This window comes from Molothrus aeneus, chromosome 1 (assembly GCF_037042795.1).
Source record: "Molothrus aeneus isolate 106 chromosome 1, BPBGC_Maene_1.0, whole genome shotgun sequence".
Lineage (NCBI taxonomy): Eukaryota > Metazoa > Chordata > Aves > Passeriformes > Icteridae > Molothrus > Molothrus aeneus.
The window spans coordinates 140627879-140648321 of NC_089646.1; the positions used below are offsets into that span (position 1 = coordinate 140627879).

Sequence of the window (20443 nt, forward strand, 5' to 3'; positions counted from 1 at the left end):
TTGATTGCTGTGTCTTCCAAGGTACTGTAAAGTGTTTTCTGTGGGAAAAGATAGCAAACCCATCCTTTCACTGTTACTGTCAGGTCCCACACTAATTTATTTTCAAAACTGCATACTATATGCCAGTCTTCAAAAATAGAATGTCTTTATCTTTCATCCAGGCACAAGGGTAAAGCAGGGAGTGAACCTTTTATTAATGAATAATGCAGTGTCCTTGGGAAGAGTGTGTACAATACTTCCTTTTCTTCTAGGGTTGTATGTTTGTCCATTGAACACTTACATTATTTTGATGCACATATGCAAAAAGGCCTGGTTTTACCCAGCAGAACAGAAACTTCTCTTTATTGTTTCATGGTAAAAATGTAACTTTGCCAGTTAAAGACTTGCCTCTTACTTAGCCCAGTTAAAGAGCTCTTGGTTAGTGATTAGTAAGATTTCTCACAGAACAGGAGAAAGCAAATAAAAGAATTTTGATGATGGATTATAGTTTGTTTTAAAGGTGTTTTCCCGAGGGTGTTTCACAGTTATGCCTTGATCTTTGTTAAGTTCCAGAAATTGAACTGAAAGGAGAATCTTGCCGATATTATTTCTTGCTACAAGGCAATGGCTCTGGAGGATGTAAAGCAACCTTGATTCATTCAGCTGGCCAGATCAATGGGATGGCCACTCTTGCTGCAGTAAATGGAAAGCTAAAGGCAAAAGCAGAAGAAACAGAGTCAGGTAAGAGTGATCACTTCTTTTTTAATGAGTATCTGAATGCAGGCAAATGGTAAGTTCTAAATATCGTAAGTTCCTTTTATTCACTCCAGTCAGTATTAAGGAAAACAAAGACAAATATTACATCTTTTATGAAAGTGTCTTTTAAGAATATTTTTCCAGATCCATAAGAAAATATACTAAGAGCTTATTTAGTCACAGAATTTACTGCTACCATATTTTTACAACTGACTATGCAAAGTTATTGTCAGTTATTTCTCATAATCGAGGTAAGTTGAAATTTGTTTATTGTAAAGGGACGTACAGGTAATATTAATGCAAAAGAAATTTGTGAAAGCTTAAAGTTCAGAAAGTGTGTGTTGTTGGTGTAAAGACCTGCCAGCCCGTGCCAAAAATCTGTGTAAATATCTCTTGAAAGTCCTTTTTCACTGATGATTTAAAATAAAAGCTGCAGGGCCAGTAGACAAATTGAGTTTTGTTATAACCTTCAGTCCCTTTGCTGATGTTACTGCACAATGTTTAGGGTATGAGCTGGCACTCCTAACTGCTCCACTAGGGAAAAGCAGGTGTGCAGCCATTTATCATGGAGTATTGTCATTTTACAACTACACCTACCAAATAACTCTACTAACTCCTGTATCTGTTTCAATAACACTGCCAGAGAAAAGGAGCACAGTGACCTGCATCTCATCTACTTAATTCCATAATATTGAAATAAATCTGTGTGTGGTAGGACTGACTACTCAGCCATTTATCCTAATTAAAATCCCATTAGTACAGTGTCAGAAGACTGAAAGTCCTTGACCATATGTTGGGAGAAAACTTTTCTTCCGTGGTATCAAACTTAGGATCTTGTTACCTTCTTTAAATGTTGGTCATGTTGTGTTGTCATTATACAGGTTTTGTACAGAAATTCAAAAATAGTCAGGCATCTCTTTGAAATGATCCTCCTGATGTTCAATTGGAATAAATTTGTTTTTTTGATGATTAGCCATATTTGAAAGTCTGGTTGTTTCTTTTGAATATGAGATTTTTATGTTTCCTATGTTTCTATCTTCTATTAAGTAATGACTCCAAAGAGATATTTGTAATAAAAATTTCTTCTAATCTATACAGGCTTTCATATTTCTGACTTTATCAAGTCTCTGCCATGCTATTATGGAGAGGATATTGTACAGAGAGAAACAAAACTGTCACGTCTCCAAGTCTTTGCCTTGAAGGAGTATCTCAGTAAGTAATGGGAAAGCTCTGGTAATTCTCAAACTGGTATTTAAAAGGTCTTTAGTTCACATTGGATGGGATGGCTCACCTTACAAAACCGGAGTTGTTTGACAACCAAAGTGTTGATGACTTTGTGAAGAAATAGCAGAAGTTTAAAAAGAAACTTGGAAGTACATCCATGTTTCTCTGCCAGATAATGGAAAAGAGAACACTGTATTAGTGCTGGTGGTTGTTACATGAATACTCTGAATTTTTGAGCATAGTGTTGAACTAATTCTATGCAATTCTATGATGATTTCCCCAAAACCCTTTACTGCTGGATATGCCTTCTACAAAAATAAGAATTCTGGTTTAGGTTTTTCAGCTTTTTAAAATTTTACTCTTTCTTTGGAAAGTCTTAAGCAGCGGAGGAAAATCATGCATTGGAGATTTGTTAGATTTATCGTGATGCATCATTCATAATAAAAACTTGAAGGATCATCCTCCTTAGATTTTTGACATTGCAGAGAAATCCATTTGAGTGTCCTGATTTTTTTTCCATCTTAAGTCCATTGCTTAAAGAGACTCAATTAAAAGAAAAAATGCTTCAGAGAGATTGTCTGGCTTATTGAAAATGGCATGCTGTAGGGGTAATTTAAGTGTATTATCATTAACAGAATAGCAGCTTAAAGAAAATAAGATTTCTGTAAGTAGTCTTGTCTCCCACCCCACACCCCTGCTAACTTAGTCATTCTCAGATTCCTGTCTGCTTCAACCCTGAAGCTGGGCTTGCTTTAGAGTTTGTGGTTTAGTTTCTTTTGAGTGGGTCACCAGTTTCCATTAAGAGGCTGAGTAGGAGCAGTTGGGATTCACTGATTGTCCTAAATCACACCACAGTTACCTGACCCTTGATAAAATGACCAGAGACCAGAACAGGCTGTCAGCGACTCAGCAAGCCCAGGTGTTTGTCTCTGGAGGATTCAAACCTGGATACACTCAGGAATGCATATATCCAGAAGTTAAAGGACTGTAAAAACATGAATCACATGCAGCTTCAGCTCTTCTCACGGCTGTTTTTTCCCTTGTCTTTGGAATAAACCACCCATATCTTACTGGTACAATAGTAAATGTCAAGTTAACTTACTTGTGTTATGGGTTTTGGGTGGGGATTTTCTTGTGTAATTGTTTTTTAGCAGGCTCCTGTTGTTCTTTGTTACTTAGCAGATGCAGTACCTTTTATTTTTTCTTTTCTAGAGAGAAAGGAATTGACCAAGCAGCCTGTAGTTATTTCTACCAATGAGTTTAAAAGCTTATTAAAACTCACAAGAGAATGTTTTTTGGACCTGTGCAGCACTAATCTTCCTAAACCTGTTCTACAGAAGGTCTGCAATAAAACCAGGTCATGCACTGAGACTCATGGTAAGTATTTTTATTTACAAAATTTGCTGCTTATTTTCCTTGGATGTTTTCTCATACTGGTTGTCAATCTTTTACTAAAAGGAGTAAAGTTTTTTTAACAAAAGGGGAAAACATGAAAGAAAAAGTAAAGCAGCTTTCTAGGCTTATTTTGCAAACTGAAATTACCCTTGCATTTCCTTTTTCTTCCTTGACAAAAAAAAAGTCCAGAAAGCATTTCTGATTGCATCACCAATGTTGTATTTTATTTACATACTTTTAGAGAGTGGCATTGAGGAGTATCTATAGATAAAGGACTGTATATCTATCTCTTTAAGGAATAAGATTCTTTATTTAGGGTTGTCCAATATGTATTTCTTGCAGAGCCTGATTTAATAGAGCCAAATCCATTGGAGTGGCCAGAAAGACATGTTCTTCAGAATTTGGAAAACTTTGAAAAAAACAAACAAAAAATGAGGTAATAATGAAATACTGTTGATTTTCTTTGGAGTAGCCATTAAACTTTACTATAGAGGAACTTTTTATGTTGATAACCATAGTGTAAACTGTTTTCACATTTTGATAATCTTTCAAAGAAAATATTGTTTAAGGCTAAAACTATTCTTTGTCAATTTCCAAAAGTGTAGTTTATTGGTATTTAAAGAAGTATTGTTTGGATTTTTATTGACTAAATGCAACTGGAAGCTAGCTAAAAGTATAATAATTCTAAAACTAAATTTCCAAAATGGCACTTCTAGAAAATAGTAGCCATGGTAGGAAAACATACAAAAGCTTTTCTTTCTCACAACATACCCTAATAAATATAAATAATTAAGCTGTTTTTGTCAACATGTGCAACATGTTCTAATCTTGTCGTATTTCCTAAATAGTCAGTTAACATATATCAATAGTTGATAGTCAATAGTTGATACCATATATCAAGTAATTTTGAAGTCAAAGAGCCTATTGGTTTTATGTTTAAATTCATATTTAGTTATGTTTTGCCTTCAGTACTGTTCACATGAAACCCATAGGTCTTTGTGTCACTTAAGACAGCCCGTTGATTTCAGTTGAGCTCTCACTTTTATATAAGACTTGGCAAGGAATGTTTAGGTTGGGTATTAGAAAAAGGTTCTTTACCCAGGCTGTGGTTGGGCACTGAACAGGCTCCCCAGGGCAGTGGTCACAGCACCAGCCTGACAGAGCTCAGGAGGAGTTTGGACAGTGCTCTCAGGCCCGTGGTGACTCTGGGGGATGGTGCTGTGCAGCGCAGGAGTTGGACTCAGTGATCCTTGTGGTCCTTTCCAACTCAGCCTGTGCTGTGATTCTGTGGCTTAATGGTCTTTGGTAATGTTAATGTTCTTGCTGACAGACCTGTCGAGGCAAGTGTCCAGCTGTCCTTTTCTGAGTCACTTCAATTTCTCTCTTTCAAGTACCATAGGTGGCCATGGCTTAGACTGGAGTTCTGCACATGATAGATAAATTCTCACATTAGCTTTCTCATGGTAGTATTATCATCATCATCATCATTGTTATTATTATTATTACTGCCTTTTGTTTCTCAAACAGACAAAGTTCTTCCTTTTAATTAGCTGTCAAAAAGGTTCCTGAAGGACCTTTCTGTTACATAGTCAGTGTTTATTTCATAGTTCACCATCTGAACTGAGTATCTTTTTTATCCTGCATCAGGATACAGTGTGTTGCTTAAAAAGTGAGAAAAGGGAGAACTTTGATTTACTTGATTGAAGACACTAAAAAAGAGTGGAGAGTTGCGTGCAGTAGTGACTTTATTGTTCCTTTCCTAGATATTGTATATTTTTAATTTTTTTTAATGGGAACCAAGTTTTGGTCAAAAAACAGAAAAAAGTGGTGAATAATCATCTTCCCATGTTGTATTTCATAACCATGCTCTAAATTCTTGAAGAAGTTACTTTCTTCAGTTGACTTTTTAGATTATGTTTAATAATTACCATGTTCTTTATCATGAACATCTGTGTTAATGTTCTCAAGGAGCAACTTTGTTCATTTTACTTTTGTACTAGTTTAATTGCTCTAGGGTAGCAATGATTTAATATTTTTTTAAATATTAAATGAGTTTATGAGTTTATTAAAAAAAAAATCTTAGATTGCTCCTGGCTCGCTGCCTTTTTTCCAGAGTTCCTCTGTTTGCACATTCACCTGAGCAGCTGCTGGGACACAAGGACAGCCAGAGGGAGTCCCTGACGTTGCTGGATGCCAAAGAGCTGCTCAAGTACTTCACCCCAGAAGGGCTGCCCGTGGGGGAGCTCCAGCCACTCCAAGTTCCCAAGCGGTAGGAGCATCTTAAAGCCACTAACACCCAATTCAGAGCTGATATCAGTAGGGGGGTGTAAATAAGGGTGGAATGGGAGTCACAGAATGGCCTAACTGGATTTGAGTTTATAACTTACAACATCTTTATGTCACATGCCTGCCAGTGAAATCAACTGTTTTGGTCTCTAGTCAGTGTTGCTATTTAGTTCTTTCAGAATCTGAAATGGCTGGAGATGATGATCTTGGTCCTAGGCATTTAAATAACAAAATCATCACCTGAAGCACAAACTTGTTACTGGTAGAGCTCTGCCAAGCTGCTGCTGCCCTGTGGGTCCATTTCCAAAAGAGTATTTCTAGTAAAGCAGAAGCTACTGTGGCAGAGCTTTAATTTTTTTGGTGTGATTTCTTTCAGTGGAGGGGAGTCTAGGTGGGAAAACAAAACAAGAAAATATCTGAGCCTATTTAACTGTCTTTGTCTCCTGTCATGCTTTTTATAGATTCATGGAGTTACTGGAATAATTTTCAGGATCTGTACATCTATTAGAGTTAAGACCAGACTCTATAAGAGTCAGATAGTGTTTGTAGAAGCAGAACCTGTACTATTTGTGCAGTGTGTCACAGAGTGCTAGGTAGGCAAGACAGTCTTTGCAGTCACTACAATTATATTTGTTGACCTTTTTAATACTGAATAATAAAAACTATGATGCAATTACTTGATACAGCCCTTGATCCTTTTTCATGTAATAAGAGTGATTGTGTGAGGGAAAGGTTCTGTAGTATTTTGGATTTTCTGTAGGATTTTTGAGACTTCTGTAAAATTGTTACTGAAGTTTTGAAACTAAACTGAATATGTTCTGAGCAGACAGTTCAAGCAAATTAGAAAATACGCAGTAAAGATTTAGAATCTCCTGCTGGGTTGTTAATGAGTGGAGAAGATTTAGAATTTTGGCTAAAATATTTTCCTTCCAATTTGTTGTGTGGGAAAGAAGTGAATAATTTTTCACTAAAAAAAAATCTATTTTTTTAGTCTTTGATTTTTTCAAAGCCTCCAGAGAAGCACTATAGCATAGAATACCTTGAGTGTCTTGAATGATTTGCTTTGAGCTACAGATGAATGAGATTTGAATTTGAACTGAGTCCAGCAGAACACTGTACTCTGAACTGCTTGCTCCCCTAGCAGTTGCTTTGAGCAAATTCCCTGGAATTATGAGGAGCTTTTCACAGTAGGTGATAAAAAACAGTGAATATGGACCTAAGGATCTTCCTGACCAAGAGAATGATTGAGAGATTTTGAGAGAGGCTGATGAATTAAAGGCATGTTCACCTTTTCTCTGTGGTTGAGCTTAGATAGAAGTTTGATAGATTACAATTTTGGCTGACAGTCTATCCAAATTATCATTTTGCTAGATTCATCCTTCCTGGAGGTTTTTCTCAGATTATTCCAGTGGAAATGGTGCAGAGGCAGAGTATATGAATAAAATTTGAAGCAATGTGTGAGTTTCAGATTCTGTTACATCTTACCTTTGTGTCTTCCCTTCTTTAGAGATAAATGTCAGGGTATATTGAGATCTGGCAGCAAGATCTTTCTATCTGCCTTGCTAGGGCTTATTCCCTTGAAATACCTTCAAACAAATACACTCTTATGATTTAGCTGTAGAGAGTTACCAGCTGGAATTGAAATATCCCAGGAAACAAGCCGTTAGTCCTGAAGTCTGGGAAAGATGAGTGTTAGATGAGGCAACAATTTGATGCTGAAGGGAAGGAATTCACTCCTTACAGTGTGTCATTGAGAAGTGGGAGGTCACTTCCCAGTTCATTCTACTACTCAGGTGTCCCATGTGATATTTGCCTAGTTTCATTGGTAACTTGTTTGGAGCAGTGACCTTAACCATCTGAGAAATGTCTAAGAGCTTCTGTAACAATAATAGCTCAGTAGGAATTAGTTGAACTTGAATTCTCGCTTCAGTACAGATTTAATTTTCCATTGATGCTTTATCCTAGGGGCCTAGCTGCAAGACATGCTGTTTTGTCCTTCATATGTGAAGGCATTTGTTTCTGATTTTTGGAAGTATAATTTATCCTGAAGGTAACTGGTTAAAATAGATCTTAATTTTTCTCCTTTCAGTGAAAACGCATTTCTTTTGACACCAGAGCTTACTCCTCGAAAACTCAGAGGTTTGCCTTTTGAAAAAGCAGCTGGATGCCATTACCATGGACTTGAGTAAGTTTCCTGACTTCTTTTCTCAGATTTACTTTTTAGTTTCCAGTCTAAGTGTAATTAGAAATGTTTCAAGCAACATGTTAAGGGTATGTTAATTATGGATTAAATGTCACTGGTTTCGGTTGCAACATTGCTGCCTTGATGGTAATGTAGAAACATTGAAGGTCTTTTTTTCTCAGTTGTACTGCTATGTCTCTTCTCAGTGTCTCTGAAAATTTTAATTCAGAGCTAAAAATGGCAAGAGAATTAGTACATATCAAGTTCCTAGTGAAGCACATGTTTTAAGTACATACATAGTTTCTGCTTTTATATTTAATTGTTGATACTTTAAGACTGATAGTCAAAAGGTTTAATGATACCTGCTGTGATGCTGCTACCTGTATGTTCAGAGAGCCTGAAAACAGCAGCAGGCAAGTGTTAGTGGTAAGGATGTTCAAAAGTATCCATATGGCTAGGACTGTTAGTTAATCTCAGCCAGCCAGCAATAGTTATTTGTCAAAGCAAACAAATGGGCAAACTGTCACATAATGTAGCTGTATAAAAATAGGTTAAAAAAATAAAAATATTGACATTGAGGAGAAAAGGAAAAAGGCTATAGAAATGCTGGAGTAGATAATTAAGCATAGCTCTCCCATACAGGCAGTCTTATTGCAGTATATATTAAGAAATGCAGTGGATACCAAGCATTGTTAGTTCAGTTTTTGTGCAAGCTTCTGCTGCCTCCTAAAATCACATTTTCAGATTATCAGAATTGACTGACAATGCTGCTGGTATTTTTTCCCTATCGATTTTACAAATAGTTTGATTAAGTCTGTGTTTAATGTCTGGTAATTTTAGCCAAGTTCTATAGGGCAATGGAGCACTCCTATCTCTTTAGTTATCTCTTTTTCTAAACAGTAGCTCATGAACCTGTTAGCATTTTTAGAATTGTAATAAGTGGCACAGAGAGGCAACTGGGTAGAAAAGAGAAATGCATATAGTAGGTGTGGGAAGAAACCACTTGGTCTGTTGTCTGTTGCTATGTGGTATCTTGCTGCCCTGCCTGACCTCAGCAAGGAGTGTGCCTCAGATTTCAAATTAGGCACAGCACAGCTTGTGCTGCCTCTTCTCCTAGCAAAATGTGACAGATACAGACCACAGGGAAGCCTGGGTATTGTGGAGAGGAGGAAGATCCTGGCATATTAATATTGCAAGGGCAATGTGCTTAGCAGTGTGGGAGGGAAGCAGTAGAGTGGGAGGTAGTGTAGGACCAGAACATATTGTAACAAGAGTATTGTGGTTATGGGGCAGATGTGTTTGGTACTATGCAGTTTTCATCTGTCCAGCTGCTGCATTTATATTTGGAGGTAAAGTCTTGTCAAAAAAACAAGGAGTAGCAATTATCATAGAATGGTTTGAGTTGGAAGGGACCTTAAAGATCATCTAGTTGCAGCCTCCATGCCATGGACAGGGACACCAGTATCTCACATATTTTTCCCCAGAGCTATTCTTAATTAATTTTTCACTCAGCCTGTATTTGTGCTGGCATTGCCCTTATCCAGGTGCAGGACCTTGCACTTGGCCTTGTTGAACCTCATGAGGTTTGCACACGGCCACCTCTCAAGCCTCTGGATGGGATCCCTTCCCTCTAGTGTTGACCATGCCACAGAGCTCGGTGTCAATGGCAAGCTGCTTTTCTGAAGTCCAGGGGTGAGCTTCCTGTGTGCTCTCCTTTTTGCCCTGAGGATCCCAAACTCCACTATTTATGGTCCCTGCAGCCAAGGCTGCCCTTGAGCTTCACATTCCCCACCACCCCCTCCTTCTTGGTGGGCACAGCACAGCACCTCACCTCACTCAGAGAAGGAAGTTGCCAGTGCAGTCCAGGAGCCTCCTGGATTGCCTCTGTCCCACATATTGGCCCTCCAACTGATTATTGGGATGGCTGAAGTCTCCATGAAGACTAGGTTTTGTGAACATGAGGCTGTTCCTATTTATGATTAAATAAAATTTTCGGTGCAATGAACATGTGCCAGACACTTGAATGCTGTTTTGCAAAGAGAAAGCAGTTGCCATGAAAGCAGTGAGTAAAATGGCAATTTAACTTCTGAAGCTAAATGGATTTTTTTATCTTTGTAGGTTATGTGACTACTCAGGGGACTGAGAATGTAAATAAGAAAAATTACATACCCTGAAATTTTTAAGTTCAGACAACTTACTCTCTTATCAGATAATGTATTTATTTCTAGTGGAAAGTCTTCCTCACCTGTAGAAATTTGATTCATCAGCCAGTTATTAGAAAAATTAATTTCTCCCTGAATATGAAAATACTCTGAAGAAAATGAAAACATCAGGACTAGCAATTTAACATGACTCCATGTTAAGAGATAAAAGTAAAGAATGTGTCTTGCATTCCTGAGAGTAGGAAACATTGCTGAGCAGTTTGAAGGGTGGGCTGAGCAAGAGCTCACATTGCTTAAAACAATTTGTAACAAAGAGGCTGGAATAAGACAGGGTTTACTGTTACCTTTCTCTGCACTACAGTAAGTTACTGGGAGATGAAACATTGTTCTCTTGCAAGGAATCCTGGAAATTATTTGTACCAGAGAAGAGTTAGTTAAGATGCTTTTTGTGTTATCTCATGTGTATGTTTCACTGAGTTAGCATTTGTTCATTTGTTATCTTTCAGCCCCACTGTAGTTATTACAGTTTGTTCTGTTGATTTGGTTGATCAAACCACTTATTCATTGTAGTCAATAGGAAGCTTGTGCTTGTTCAGTGGTACTTTTTTGTATTTTTAGTGCTTAAAAAATGTGAATCTCTCATACAGCAGTGTTTATCTCAGACAAAGCTAAAAGTTGCATTTCAAAGAGTTTGAATCTTACAAGAACAGGGTAAAGAGTTACAAATAGTATAATTCAGCTTCTTTGTTGGAGTTGGACTTGAGTAGAGCAAAATCCATCAGGCAAAAATATTAATTTACTGGGCTGTTAAAAGTTGTATTTCAGAACAGTATACCAGTTCAAACAAAAAAAAAAAGGTTTTGGAGTTCACATGACTGTCAAAAGTAAGTTTTTCTGATTGTAATAAAAGAGAGACTTTCTCTCACAGGTCTCACCCAATTTCAATTTTAGATACTGTCTTGATGACAGAAGAGCCTTGGAGAGAGATGTGGGATATGCTGAACTTCAGACTCGCCTTATTCGCTATGAAACTCAGACTACTTGCACCAAAGAGTGCTGCCCTGTGCCACTTGTCCTGAGTCCTCTCCCATCTCCTGCAGTCTTGTCAGAGCCTGGAAGTGTCCCTGATGGAGAGACTTTGCAAAGTGAATTCAAAACAGAGACATCAAGGCTAAAACGCAGATCAAAAGACCTGGATTACTTTTATCCCAAGAAAAGGTAATGCACTGAATAAAATGAATCTTTAGCATGAAATGTTTCAGTAGTCTCTTGTGAACTGCATCTTTTCTTTCATTTCAAAATGTTTTAGTGAAGCTATCTAGACAAATGTTCTAGTTGTTTAATCCTCTTCTGTAGGTTCATTTTTTTTTCCTCAAGTGTGATCTCTCATTGATGGCATTAGATGAATCAAACCATGCAGCACAGCACACTTTGTTTAACAGATTTGGGGTTATATCCTGCAGTCTCAAGTGCCTTTGAAAAGATGACAGCCTCATCTAGGACTGAAACAGTCAGGGCTCCTGTACTACGAATAAACAACTAAAGGTTTAGAAAGGCAAGGATTGTACAAACAGAATAATTGAATTTCTAATCCAAAGGACTGCTGGCATAAGATGACCTACCAAAATTCAATCTTATTGTCAGCCTTGTTTATTAAAGTCTTTTCTGGAAGTTTAGTTTTTAAGATTTCCCTTTCTATCTTGTCCTCACTCTGAAGATGCAAACTCTGTCACTGAATAATAGCTGCTAGGGAACACTATTTCCAAATTCACTTTTTTACTGTAATACTTCACTTCTTCCTTATTTCCAGGTTGATACCCTTTGCATTCTAATCACCATAAGCCTTTAACAGAGGTCTGGTTTTAGAAATAATTATATCTTTTGCAGCTTACTGAATAGTTAGAAAATGAAGATGTGATTATACTATATTTTGTAAATTGGACTTTGGAATTACTGATGCTCTTACAGTTGAAGGATCAAGGATTACAATGTTCCCATAGAATTATGATGCCCAACTTCTTGTAGTTAAATATGAGTTGTGACATTCCTATAGGGCCAAAAGAAATTAGATAGTTTGAAGAAGTTTTGTCTCATCTGAAGACTGGAGGCCAATTCTCTTCCCAAGAGTTTTGTTTTCTTAGTTACCTGATTTCTTCAATTTGTTTCTAGACCTTTTTAATCAGAGGTGCAATGGGTCTACATATCACAGCCCAATCCAGTCAGCAGAGTGCTCTTCTAATACAAAATATTTTACAGAATAGAATCCTGTCTTCCTGTCTGCTGTTTTCAGATGTTTGCAGGAATGCTCAGTACTTACTGCTCTGAAGCAGCAGCCTCTCTAGCAGAAACAATGGCACTAAAAGAGTCGGTACAAAACCTGAAAGTTACTTTTATAGGGTTTTTTCCTGTTCTTTGTAGGCTGACCAAAAGTGAGAGCACAGAGTCGCTGCTGTGGCAGGCAGGGGGGAGCAGCAGGAGTCTCTGTGCAGTGGCGGTGCCGAGGAAGCGCTCGGACAGGTCCCCTTGTGTGGCTGCAGCGCCATCGAAACCGCCCGGCCACGGCCACCGAGCCGCCAGCAGGGCTGGCCCGGCTGCACAGCCTGAGCCTGCCAAGCCAGAGAAGGAGTCGCGATCCCAGAAACACACAAGGGTAAAAATCTGCCTTGTTCTCTGAGTGAAGGAGAGCTGTTTAACTTCTTTCCATGGGACTTGATTTGTAAAAATTTTTTTACTCAAGGTGCATTATCTTCATCCAAGTTTGTTACTGAATTTCGTTCTGTTTACTTGTGTAAGTGAATCCTGAAGGCACTGAGGAGAGTGCTGCAGAAGCAAAGAATGAAAAAGTGTGCAAAGAAAATTTTATCATGCCCAGAAAATTAAGGCTGAGAGAAATAATGATGAGGAATAAAAAAGGTGGAAATGAATAGCAATTAATAAGAGTTATGAAATATAGATGATTAATGTAAAACCTAAAGGCACCAAAGAGATATATGTTCTGGAAAGTTCAAAGGCATCATGGAGGAACAGACTAGTCTGAGAATAAAGAGATTTCTGTAGTTTTATAAATCCATTAATTGAAATAGCAGTTAAATAATTCGGTGGAATAATGTTTAATTATTAGCTGTGTATATTACGAATGCCTCTTCTAAAATACAATACACAAAACTGTTCCTGACTTGGTGATACAAATTTTAAATTAATCCCAGGGTACAAGGAGAACACTGAAAGAATGTTAAGGTACTGTCAAAGGCAAGCTGGAATGGTCCAAGGAAGCATAAATTGGTGTGACTCATTCAGACCTACAGCAGACTTTAAACATCTCTGATGCAGAGAATGTCAGAGGAAATTATCTAATGAGACTTTAGTGTCAGATTTTAATTTTTTTTTTAATATGTATGTATCAAACAAGGGAATATCAGTACAGCAAAAAGTGATAATTTTATATATATTCTTTTGGAGAAGAAAAAACCCAAGATAATATTGACTTCTTTTTTATCTTCCAAGCTCCATGTGACTGTTCACTGATCCTTGATATGTAAGCATTTTCTTAATATTTTAAAATGAAGGAAATGGAAATAGATTGTTAAATAACTGCTCAGATTCAGGCAGTGAGCTGATCACATTTGGCAATAGATTAAAGGCAGGCAAGATCACAAAAGATCAGGTTTTCTGTGTTGGGCTTTTTTGCTTCCCATGGACAATTTTTTGTGTCAATAGTTGGGATGAACTTCTGAGTGAGTTTTCTTCTGTTTCCAAGATGCTGAAGGAGGTAGTTGCTAAGACTCTTCAAAAACATGGAATTGCAGAAGATCATAAGTGCTTTGCATCATGCAGCCAGCGTCTATTTGAGATATCAAAATTCTACTTAAAGGTAACTAGAAGACATACTCTTACAGTTCTTTATTCTTAGTTAAGTGAAACCACTCCTAAATAAAACTTGAGATAGCATGTGGGATATTCAGAGTTGATTAAGCTAATATTTCCCAGTGGTGTGTTAGTCATGTGTAGATTGTGTGGAGAGACCTTTGGAATTGTTGTCAAATGGAGAGGGTAGTTTTGCAATATAGTTTGGTGGGGTTTTGCTTGTTTTAAAACCTTCTAAAGCAGTAGCCCTTTATACATAGTGAAATAATATGCTAAAGCATGGGCCTGTTAGGTTAGGTCACTCTTAAGAGCTGCAACAGCTAAGGAGGCAATAGAATATCTCCCAGCTGTAGCTGTGACAGCTCAGCTTTCTCCCTTGTTCTAAGGTTGTTGGCTCAATAAGAATCTTACAGAACTGACTCAGAAATTGCAGTTCCCTGACATGATGTTCTCTATTATTTAACACATACTGGCTCAGCAGCACCCTGTAGAATTGCATCAGCCTCATGTTTAGGGGGAGATGAGAATTCTTTCCACAATACCTAGGAGACTGTGAGTCAATGCTGATGCCCATATTACTTGGTCTAAGCACAAAATCAAGTTAATTACAGTATGGAGTGATTAAAAGCTATTGCTCACCAGCTGAGCTGCTGTTTTGTTCATTTGCACGTGTTTAACCTATCACTGTGGGTGAACCAGCTCAGTTTAGTCAACTTCAGTTATGGTGCTTTGAGCTAAAAGAAAGTTGAGCAGGGCTGGATGCTTACACAATCAGAACATCTTGCTGATAAGCACCAATTTCTTAAATAATTGGAACACAGTTGTGCAGTCATTCTGTAAGTGCTCCCAAAATCTCCCTAAAATATGCCCTGAAAGAAGATCTCCTAATCCAAAATCAGAAAGGGCTGCAGGTAGGGATGTGTAAGTAGAGCAAATCAGGGTTTGTGGTTCTATTTCCAGTAGAAAAGGAAAAGGAAGAATATGGCAGTGATCCTGTCCTTTCTAGAGAGATGTGTCACAGGATTGTGTTCTCCTGAACTGGCTTGCAGCTCCAAGTCTGTGGGAGTCCTTTGAACCCTTTTGTGTGCTGCATAATTCAAAAGCATGGTAACATAGGTATCATTTTCCTCTGGAGACAAGTAGTAAATGCATTTTCTTTCTCTCCAGGCAAGGTTTTGTTCTTGCTTTGTTTAAAAGAGTAGATGAGGTTGGACTCTTTAAATGGACTGCAAAACAGAAAAGCCATTCTAGATTTTTTTCCCTTTTCTGCACTGGTTTTCTTTTCTGATGTCTGCCTCTCTGTTCTTTGCCAGAACTCTGTTTTACAGGGTAAGCTCACAGCTGATTTCCATGTTTTTATAGAAACAGGATTTCAGTCAAGACTGTAAGAACTTTGAATATCATTGAAGAAAAAAATTCTGGAAACTGTGCAGAAAAATGCAGAAATTTAGGAAGACTCAATCATAATTGAGTAATAGGTTTGGACTGCTGTAAGGAAACCTGCAACCCATTGGAATAGATTTTAATTATTTTCTTTTTTTTAATAAAAAAGCAAAGGCAAATAATTATTCTTTTCTGAACAAGATGATAAAAGTGTAACACTGCCCTGGTTATCAGGGCTCACATAACCCAAATTAGATTGCCCATATACTGACTTCTGTGGCTTTTTGTTTCATATTTAGGACCTAAAAACATCTAGAGGACTTCTTGATGAAATGAAGAAAACAGCAAATAGCAATGCTAAACAGGTAAGACCACGTGTTTATTTGTTCCTGTTCATAGCCACAGGATGGTTTAGTCCATAGCTTTAAGAGATGAAAAGGTGGGTGTTGTTTCACTGATCTCATACAAACTCTCTCAGGCAGTATTTCCAAGGCAAAATTCCCAGGTATTGGGTGGTATTTTAGTTACAGCTGCCAAGATGATGTGCCACAGTGAGAAATGGAAATGAAGACAATAAATGTTTCTACTTCACTGAAACAAACAAACAGGAAAAAAAATAAGAGATGAAATTCTTCTTTAATTAGGATCATTAAGGAGTTCTTCTTTTCTTGTGTTGAAGGAAATAACATTTCAAAGGTTAGGAAGTAATAAGCAGGTCTATGAAAGGAAATAAATTTTTTAAAAGAAGCAATGAAAATGAATAATTTTAGACTTGTGAGTAACTGTAAGGACAAGGGACATCAGGTGGGGTTATTTGTGCATAATGTGGGACTTCCATGCACAGTAGCACAAATTAAATGGAAGAATTTGCACTGAGGTAGGTAAGTAACAGAATACACTCTCAAGAAAGCTGCTAGATCCCCAGAGAATTTATTCTGTGAGAGCAGTATTAGCTGTGTTCTGTGCTGTATTCCTTTGTAGATTGCTTTGTATAGATGATAAGGTTCAAAAACTATATGGGTTGTGATGTTTGGTGTTGAACTGGGCTATCGTGCTGATACACTGCTTCTGACCTCCATCTTTGGGTAGAAAATTGGTCAATTTTTGTATATTTGCTGTTGGCAAAAGGCATAAAAATTGGTGTTCTCCTAAACTGCTCATGTCCCTGTATCTCTGAATTAGAGAGTATTTTGAACTTACTTTACAAAAATATAATTACCAAGGACTAGTCAGTGGTCTGAACAACTGCCCTGTTTGGAAAGCAGCAGTGATAATGGAGGTAGATACAGCAGTGCACAAATTATCCTTCATTCTTTCTTCTCTGGGATTAGGAACTTTTACTGCTGGAAGCATGAGCTGTTTGGCATTATGTGCACCTTCTTGCTGGTATATGGAGAGAATGGGGTGAAGTATTTCAATTCAGGGATTCCAAAAATGCCTTTTCCTAAAGAACAGAACATTCTGTAAGATCAAATACAATTCTAGGGTAATGCTGTTTCCTCTCAGATTATTAACAATACTTTCTTCTCCTGAGTAGTTTGCTTTTAAATCCTGTTGAGTAGATACTACACAGATGGTGACAAAGGACTGAAGAAAGAATTGGTAACTATGAGCTGTTCTTAATTTGCTTTCAAAACCAGGAGGTGTGTAAATTGCTTGTTTTCTCATTTATTTGCCCAGGTGATTGAATGGGTTTTGGAGAAGACCAGCAAGTAGAGGCACTGGGTGGATTCTGTTCACACCTTCCCAGGAGCTGTGGAGACAGAGCACTTCTGACTTGAGAGGCATTATACTGCCCAATGCACACACAGATCTGCACACTGGGAGGACTTTGGTCAGTGGAGTTATATAGACTCATTCTTCAAGCACAGGAGCAAGGTTGAAAACTTTTTATACTGCAAGTTTTTAATTTTTTTTAAAATTCAAATGAAAAGAGGTGGTATTTTATATGTGTATTTATTATGTTTGTTAAAAGGAATATGGCTTGACTTGGTTTATAAAGCTTTGTATATTTTTCAACAAGTGTATTTGGTTTTTATATGAATAAAACCCCCCACATATTTAATTTTAATAACTACTACTTTGTTTTTCCTTTTTGTGTGAAGATCTCTATTCTACTTCAGCTAGCTCTTGTATAAACAGCTGTTTACAGCATCAGCCATTGACAGTGTATATACTAATTAAGAACAGTTCCTATTCTTCTGCAGGTAAAAACAAATACAATCAGAATTTGACTCATAATTATCTCTGTGTTGTAATATAGGGAAGAAAAAAAAGCATGGCTTGAAACTTGGTGCAAGGTCCCATTGAAGAAAGGTTCTTTGTTTTACAAGCTGAATTTTCAGTATAATTTCCTGCATGCTCTTTGTGACACTCCTTAGAAAAATATCTAAGGAGAGGTCTGAGATTTCTTTTCCTGGAAGAGGAGAAAATCAAAGCAATAGTGGTAATGAGGATGGTGAGAGCTGGAAAAGGGCTGGTGTGCTATGCTGAAATGTAAGGAAAAAAGAGTTTCTAGCTGCGTTGCAAACACAGTAAAATACTAAATTTGGCCTCAGTTAGTTTAAGTCTCTGGCACGTACCTGGCTGGGACTATTGTAATTATTCAAGTTAGTATTTTGTTGAGATGAGGAGTTCCTATTAAGCTTTCTGTATTAAGGATTTCCTATTTATCATATAAACTAACAGGATTAAAACTGATAGAGATGCAGGGCTACTGTTTGCTATATTATCCTGAAAGGAAAATAGATTAAGCAATACAAATATAAATGAAATGTAATGTTGTGAAAAAATAATCGAACTAAACCATGTGGAGGTTAGACTTAATACTGTAAAATCGATGCTTTCTCTAAAGAGCCTTCCTGATTTTGGGACATTATTCTTTGCTTAATTCTATTTGGTGAAAAGCTAAGCCCTAAGGAGGTTTTTCATGTCCAACAGGATCTTGAGTTCAACTGTTCTGTTCCTTTGTTCCCAAGTTTACCAGTCCTGAACTCTACAAGACCTTTCCTGGGTGGGTGTGTACTTGGTTTAACTGAGCTGCAACAGGAGAGCTCTGAAGTTGTTCTGCTGTGACAGTGGGCTCTAGTGAGTACTGTGTGCATCTAAGCCCAGGACAAACATAACTACTTGTAAGATGGATTTCATTTGTCTGCAGAATGCCACACATCCACAGCATCCCAGTTTTAGTGATATGGTGAAATAGAAATGAAATGAAGAGAGTTATTTAAATAATCATTTAATAAGTGCATGCACAGAATTGCTCCAATGTAATGATTACTGTGTATGGCTCACATTTCTTTGCATTCATTATAAAAACAAGAAAGTAATCAAGACATTAACCTTTCTTAACATCTTATAGTGAATCAGGAAAGTCTCTACTTCCAGAGAGAGAAAAGCTGTAAGCTGTAGCCTTATCTCTTCAGCCTGAATGCTGATACTTTTGTCTGAATACTAAAGCAAGCCACTGAAAGTTGTATTTTCTACTTAATTTTGGGAAGTTTATATATTTGTAATTAGAAAAACTTTGTAGTTAATAATAATACATAAGTTGATAAGTAAAAGTACAGAAGCTCTACATTTCATAAATCCTTGAGGCTAGCTGCAATGAGCAAAGAAAATACCTTCAGGAAAGTAATTAATACTTTGAACTGGTTTTCTTGTACTTCAAGTAGAACCCAATGGTTCTTGGTTTAATTAATTCTGTAGACTCAAAGACTGGCCTGAAATAATCAGCAGGAAAGCAGTTAGGGAAGCATAAGCATTTTGATGTATTGTTTTTCTGCACAATTCCCAGTGCAGAACTAATACACTGCTACCCATGTCTCATTTGCTCTTTGTGTTAGTGGCTTTTTAGGACAAGTGGTAGCTGGTTTATTATTGTGGCTTAATTACACTGTGCCCCATTTCAGCTGTGATAACTGTCCCTGTCCATGCTGTTTACCTACAAAAATGTAGGCACAATAATTTGATCTGGTCCACTGCAACAACACTTAACCAAATTATTTTACATCTTTCATAGTTCCAAAACCCCACACTGAGAGTTCCTGCATCTTGGCTGATATGCTGTAACTTAAGTGATGCAGAATGTAACATTACCCTTTGCCTCTGAACTTCAAACTATTTTCTTGTTTGTGGCTGCTGAACCCCCCAAATCAGGTCTGCTCTATGCATATTTTGGGCGCTTGCTTTCATGTTTTTGCAAATCAGGATATAAATCAAATTCACCAGTACACATTTCTGGTTTACCCATAATCCATCCATCTATATAACAAGCACATAACATAACATAGCATAGCATAATAACATTATGCATTATATGTAGAGGCACATTATCCATCCATGTTATGTGCTTATATTCCCCACAGGATTGGGGTAAGACAGCACTGATGTGGTTGGAATTACTTGGTGATATGATTACTTAAAATATTACAGCAATTAATTTTAATTACATGGTGAGTATCACTGGGCTACCACAGAATTTAGCTTGGGTACTAACGCTTGTCCAAATCCACTTCTTTGTCCCAGCTCACAGTTCTCCCTTGGAATTTATTTTCTGAATTTGTTTCCTAATGCCTCTAATTATTTACACAAGCACAGAAATTCTGATGAAGGGAAAAAAATGAATAGCTAATCCCATGTGGGAAAAGCAGGTGATTATGTTCAACAGGAGGTTATCATCTCTGTTAAATATTAAAAAAGTTTTTCCCCTCATTCTTTTAAATTAAAATTTTGCAAGCATATTACTAATATCTGCTCTTTAAAATTGATGTCACCACTGAATTCAAAAGTGTCCATAATATACAGTGTGTGTGTATATATATATATAAAAATGTGTAATACATACTGTATTAATGGTCTCTCTATATAGTAAATAGATTCAGTAAATAGCTAGTTATCAATCTGCCAGTTTGAATTTTATGGAAAATAACATAAATTTAGAAATCAATGGTAGTGTAATGATCTGGAGCACATCATTTCTTTAGGCTCTGATTCTGCTTGCACTGAAACCAAAGAAGCTCCAATTAAGTTTTAAGCATGAGTAAGAGGACACTGAGAATGCTCTCAGGTGGAAATCAGATCAGTCTCCCCTTCAGACCAGCTGAGCTTCCCGATGCAAAGAGCTGGGTGGAGGAGGGTGCTGCCATGTCCTGTGGGAGGAAGAAGTTCTAACATTCTGCAGAAGGAAAACACTTGTTTTGTTACTTGCAAA

General features: G+C 37.3%; 1 protein-coding gene across 1 annotated transcript in view; it reads left to right on the forward strand.

Annotated features, from left to right (window-relative positions):
- MTBP (MDM2 binding protein) overlaps nt 1–17235 on the forward strand; it is a 28602-nt gene extending 11367 nt beyond the window's left edge. The window contains exons 12-22 of the mRNA XM_066549354.1: nt 547–720; nt 1834–1947; nt 3172–3336; nt 3697–3790; nt 5468–5623; nt 7730–7825; nt 10936–11202; nt 12403–12634; nt 13742–13855; nt 15531–15596; nt 16912–17235. Coding sequence (XP_066405451.1) covers nt 547–720; nt 1834–1947; nt 3172–3336; nt 3697–3790; nt 5468–5623; nt 7730–7825; nt 10936–11202; nt 12403–12634; nt 13742–13855; nt 15531–15596; nt 16912–16947 — 1514 coding nt within the window. The 3' untranslated portion in view covers nt 16948–17235. The remainder of the gene's footprint in view (nt 1–546; nt 721–1833; nt 1948–3171; nt 3337–3696; nt 3791–5467; nt 5624–7729; nt 7826–10935; nt 11203–12402; nt 12635–13741; nt 13856–15530; nt 15597–16911) is intronic.
- Nucleotides 17236–20443: the final 3208 nt, after the last annotated feature.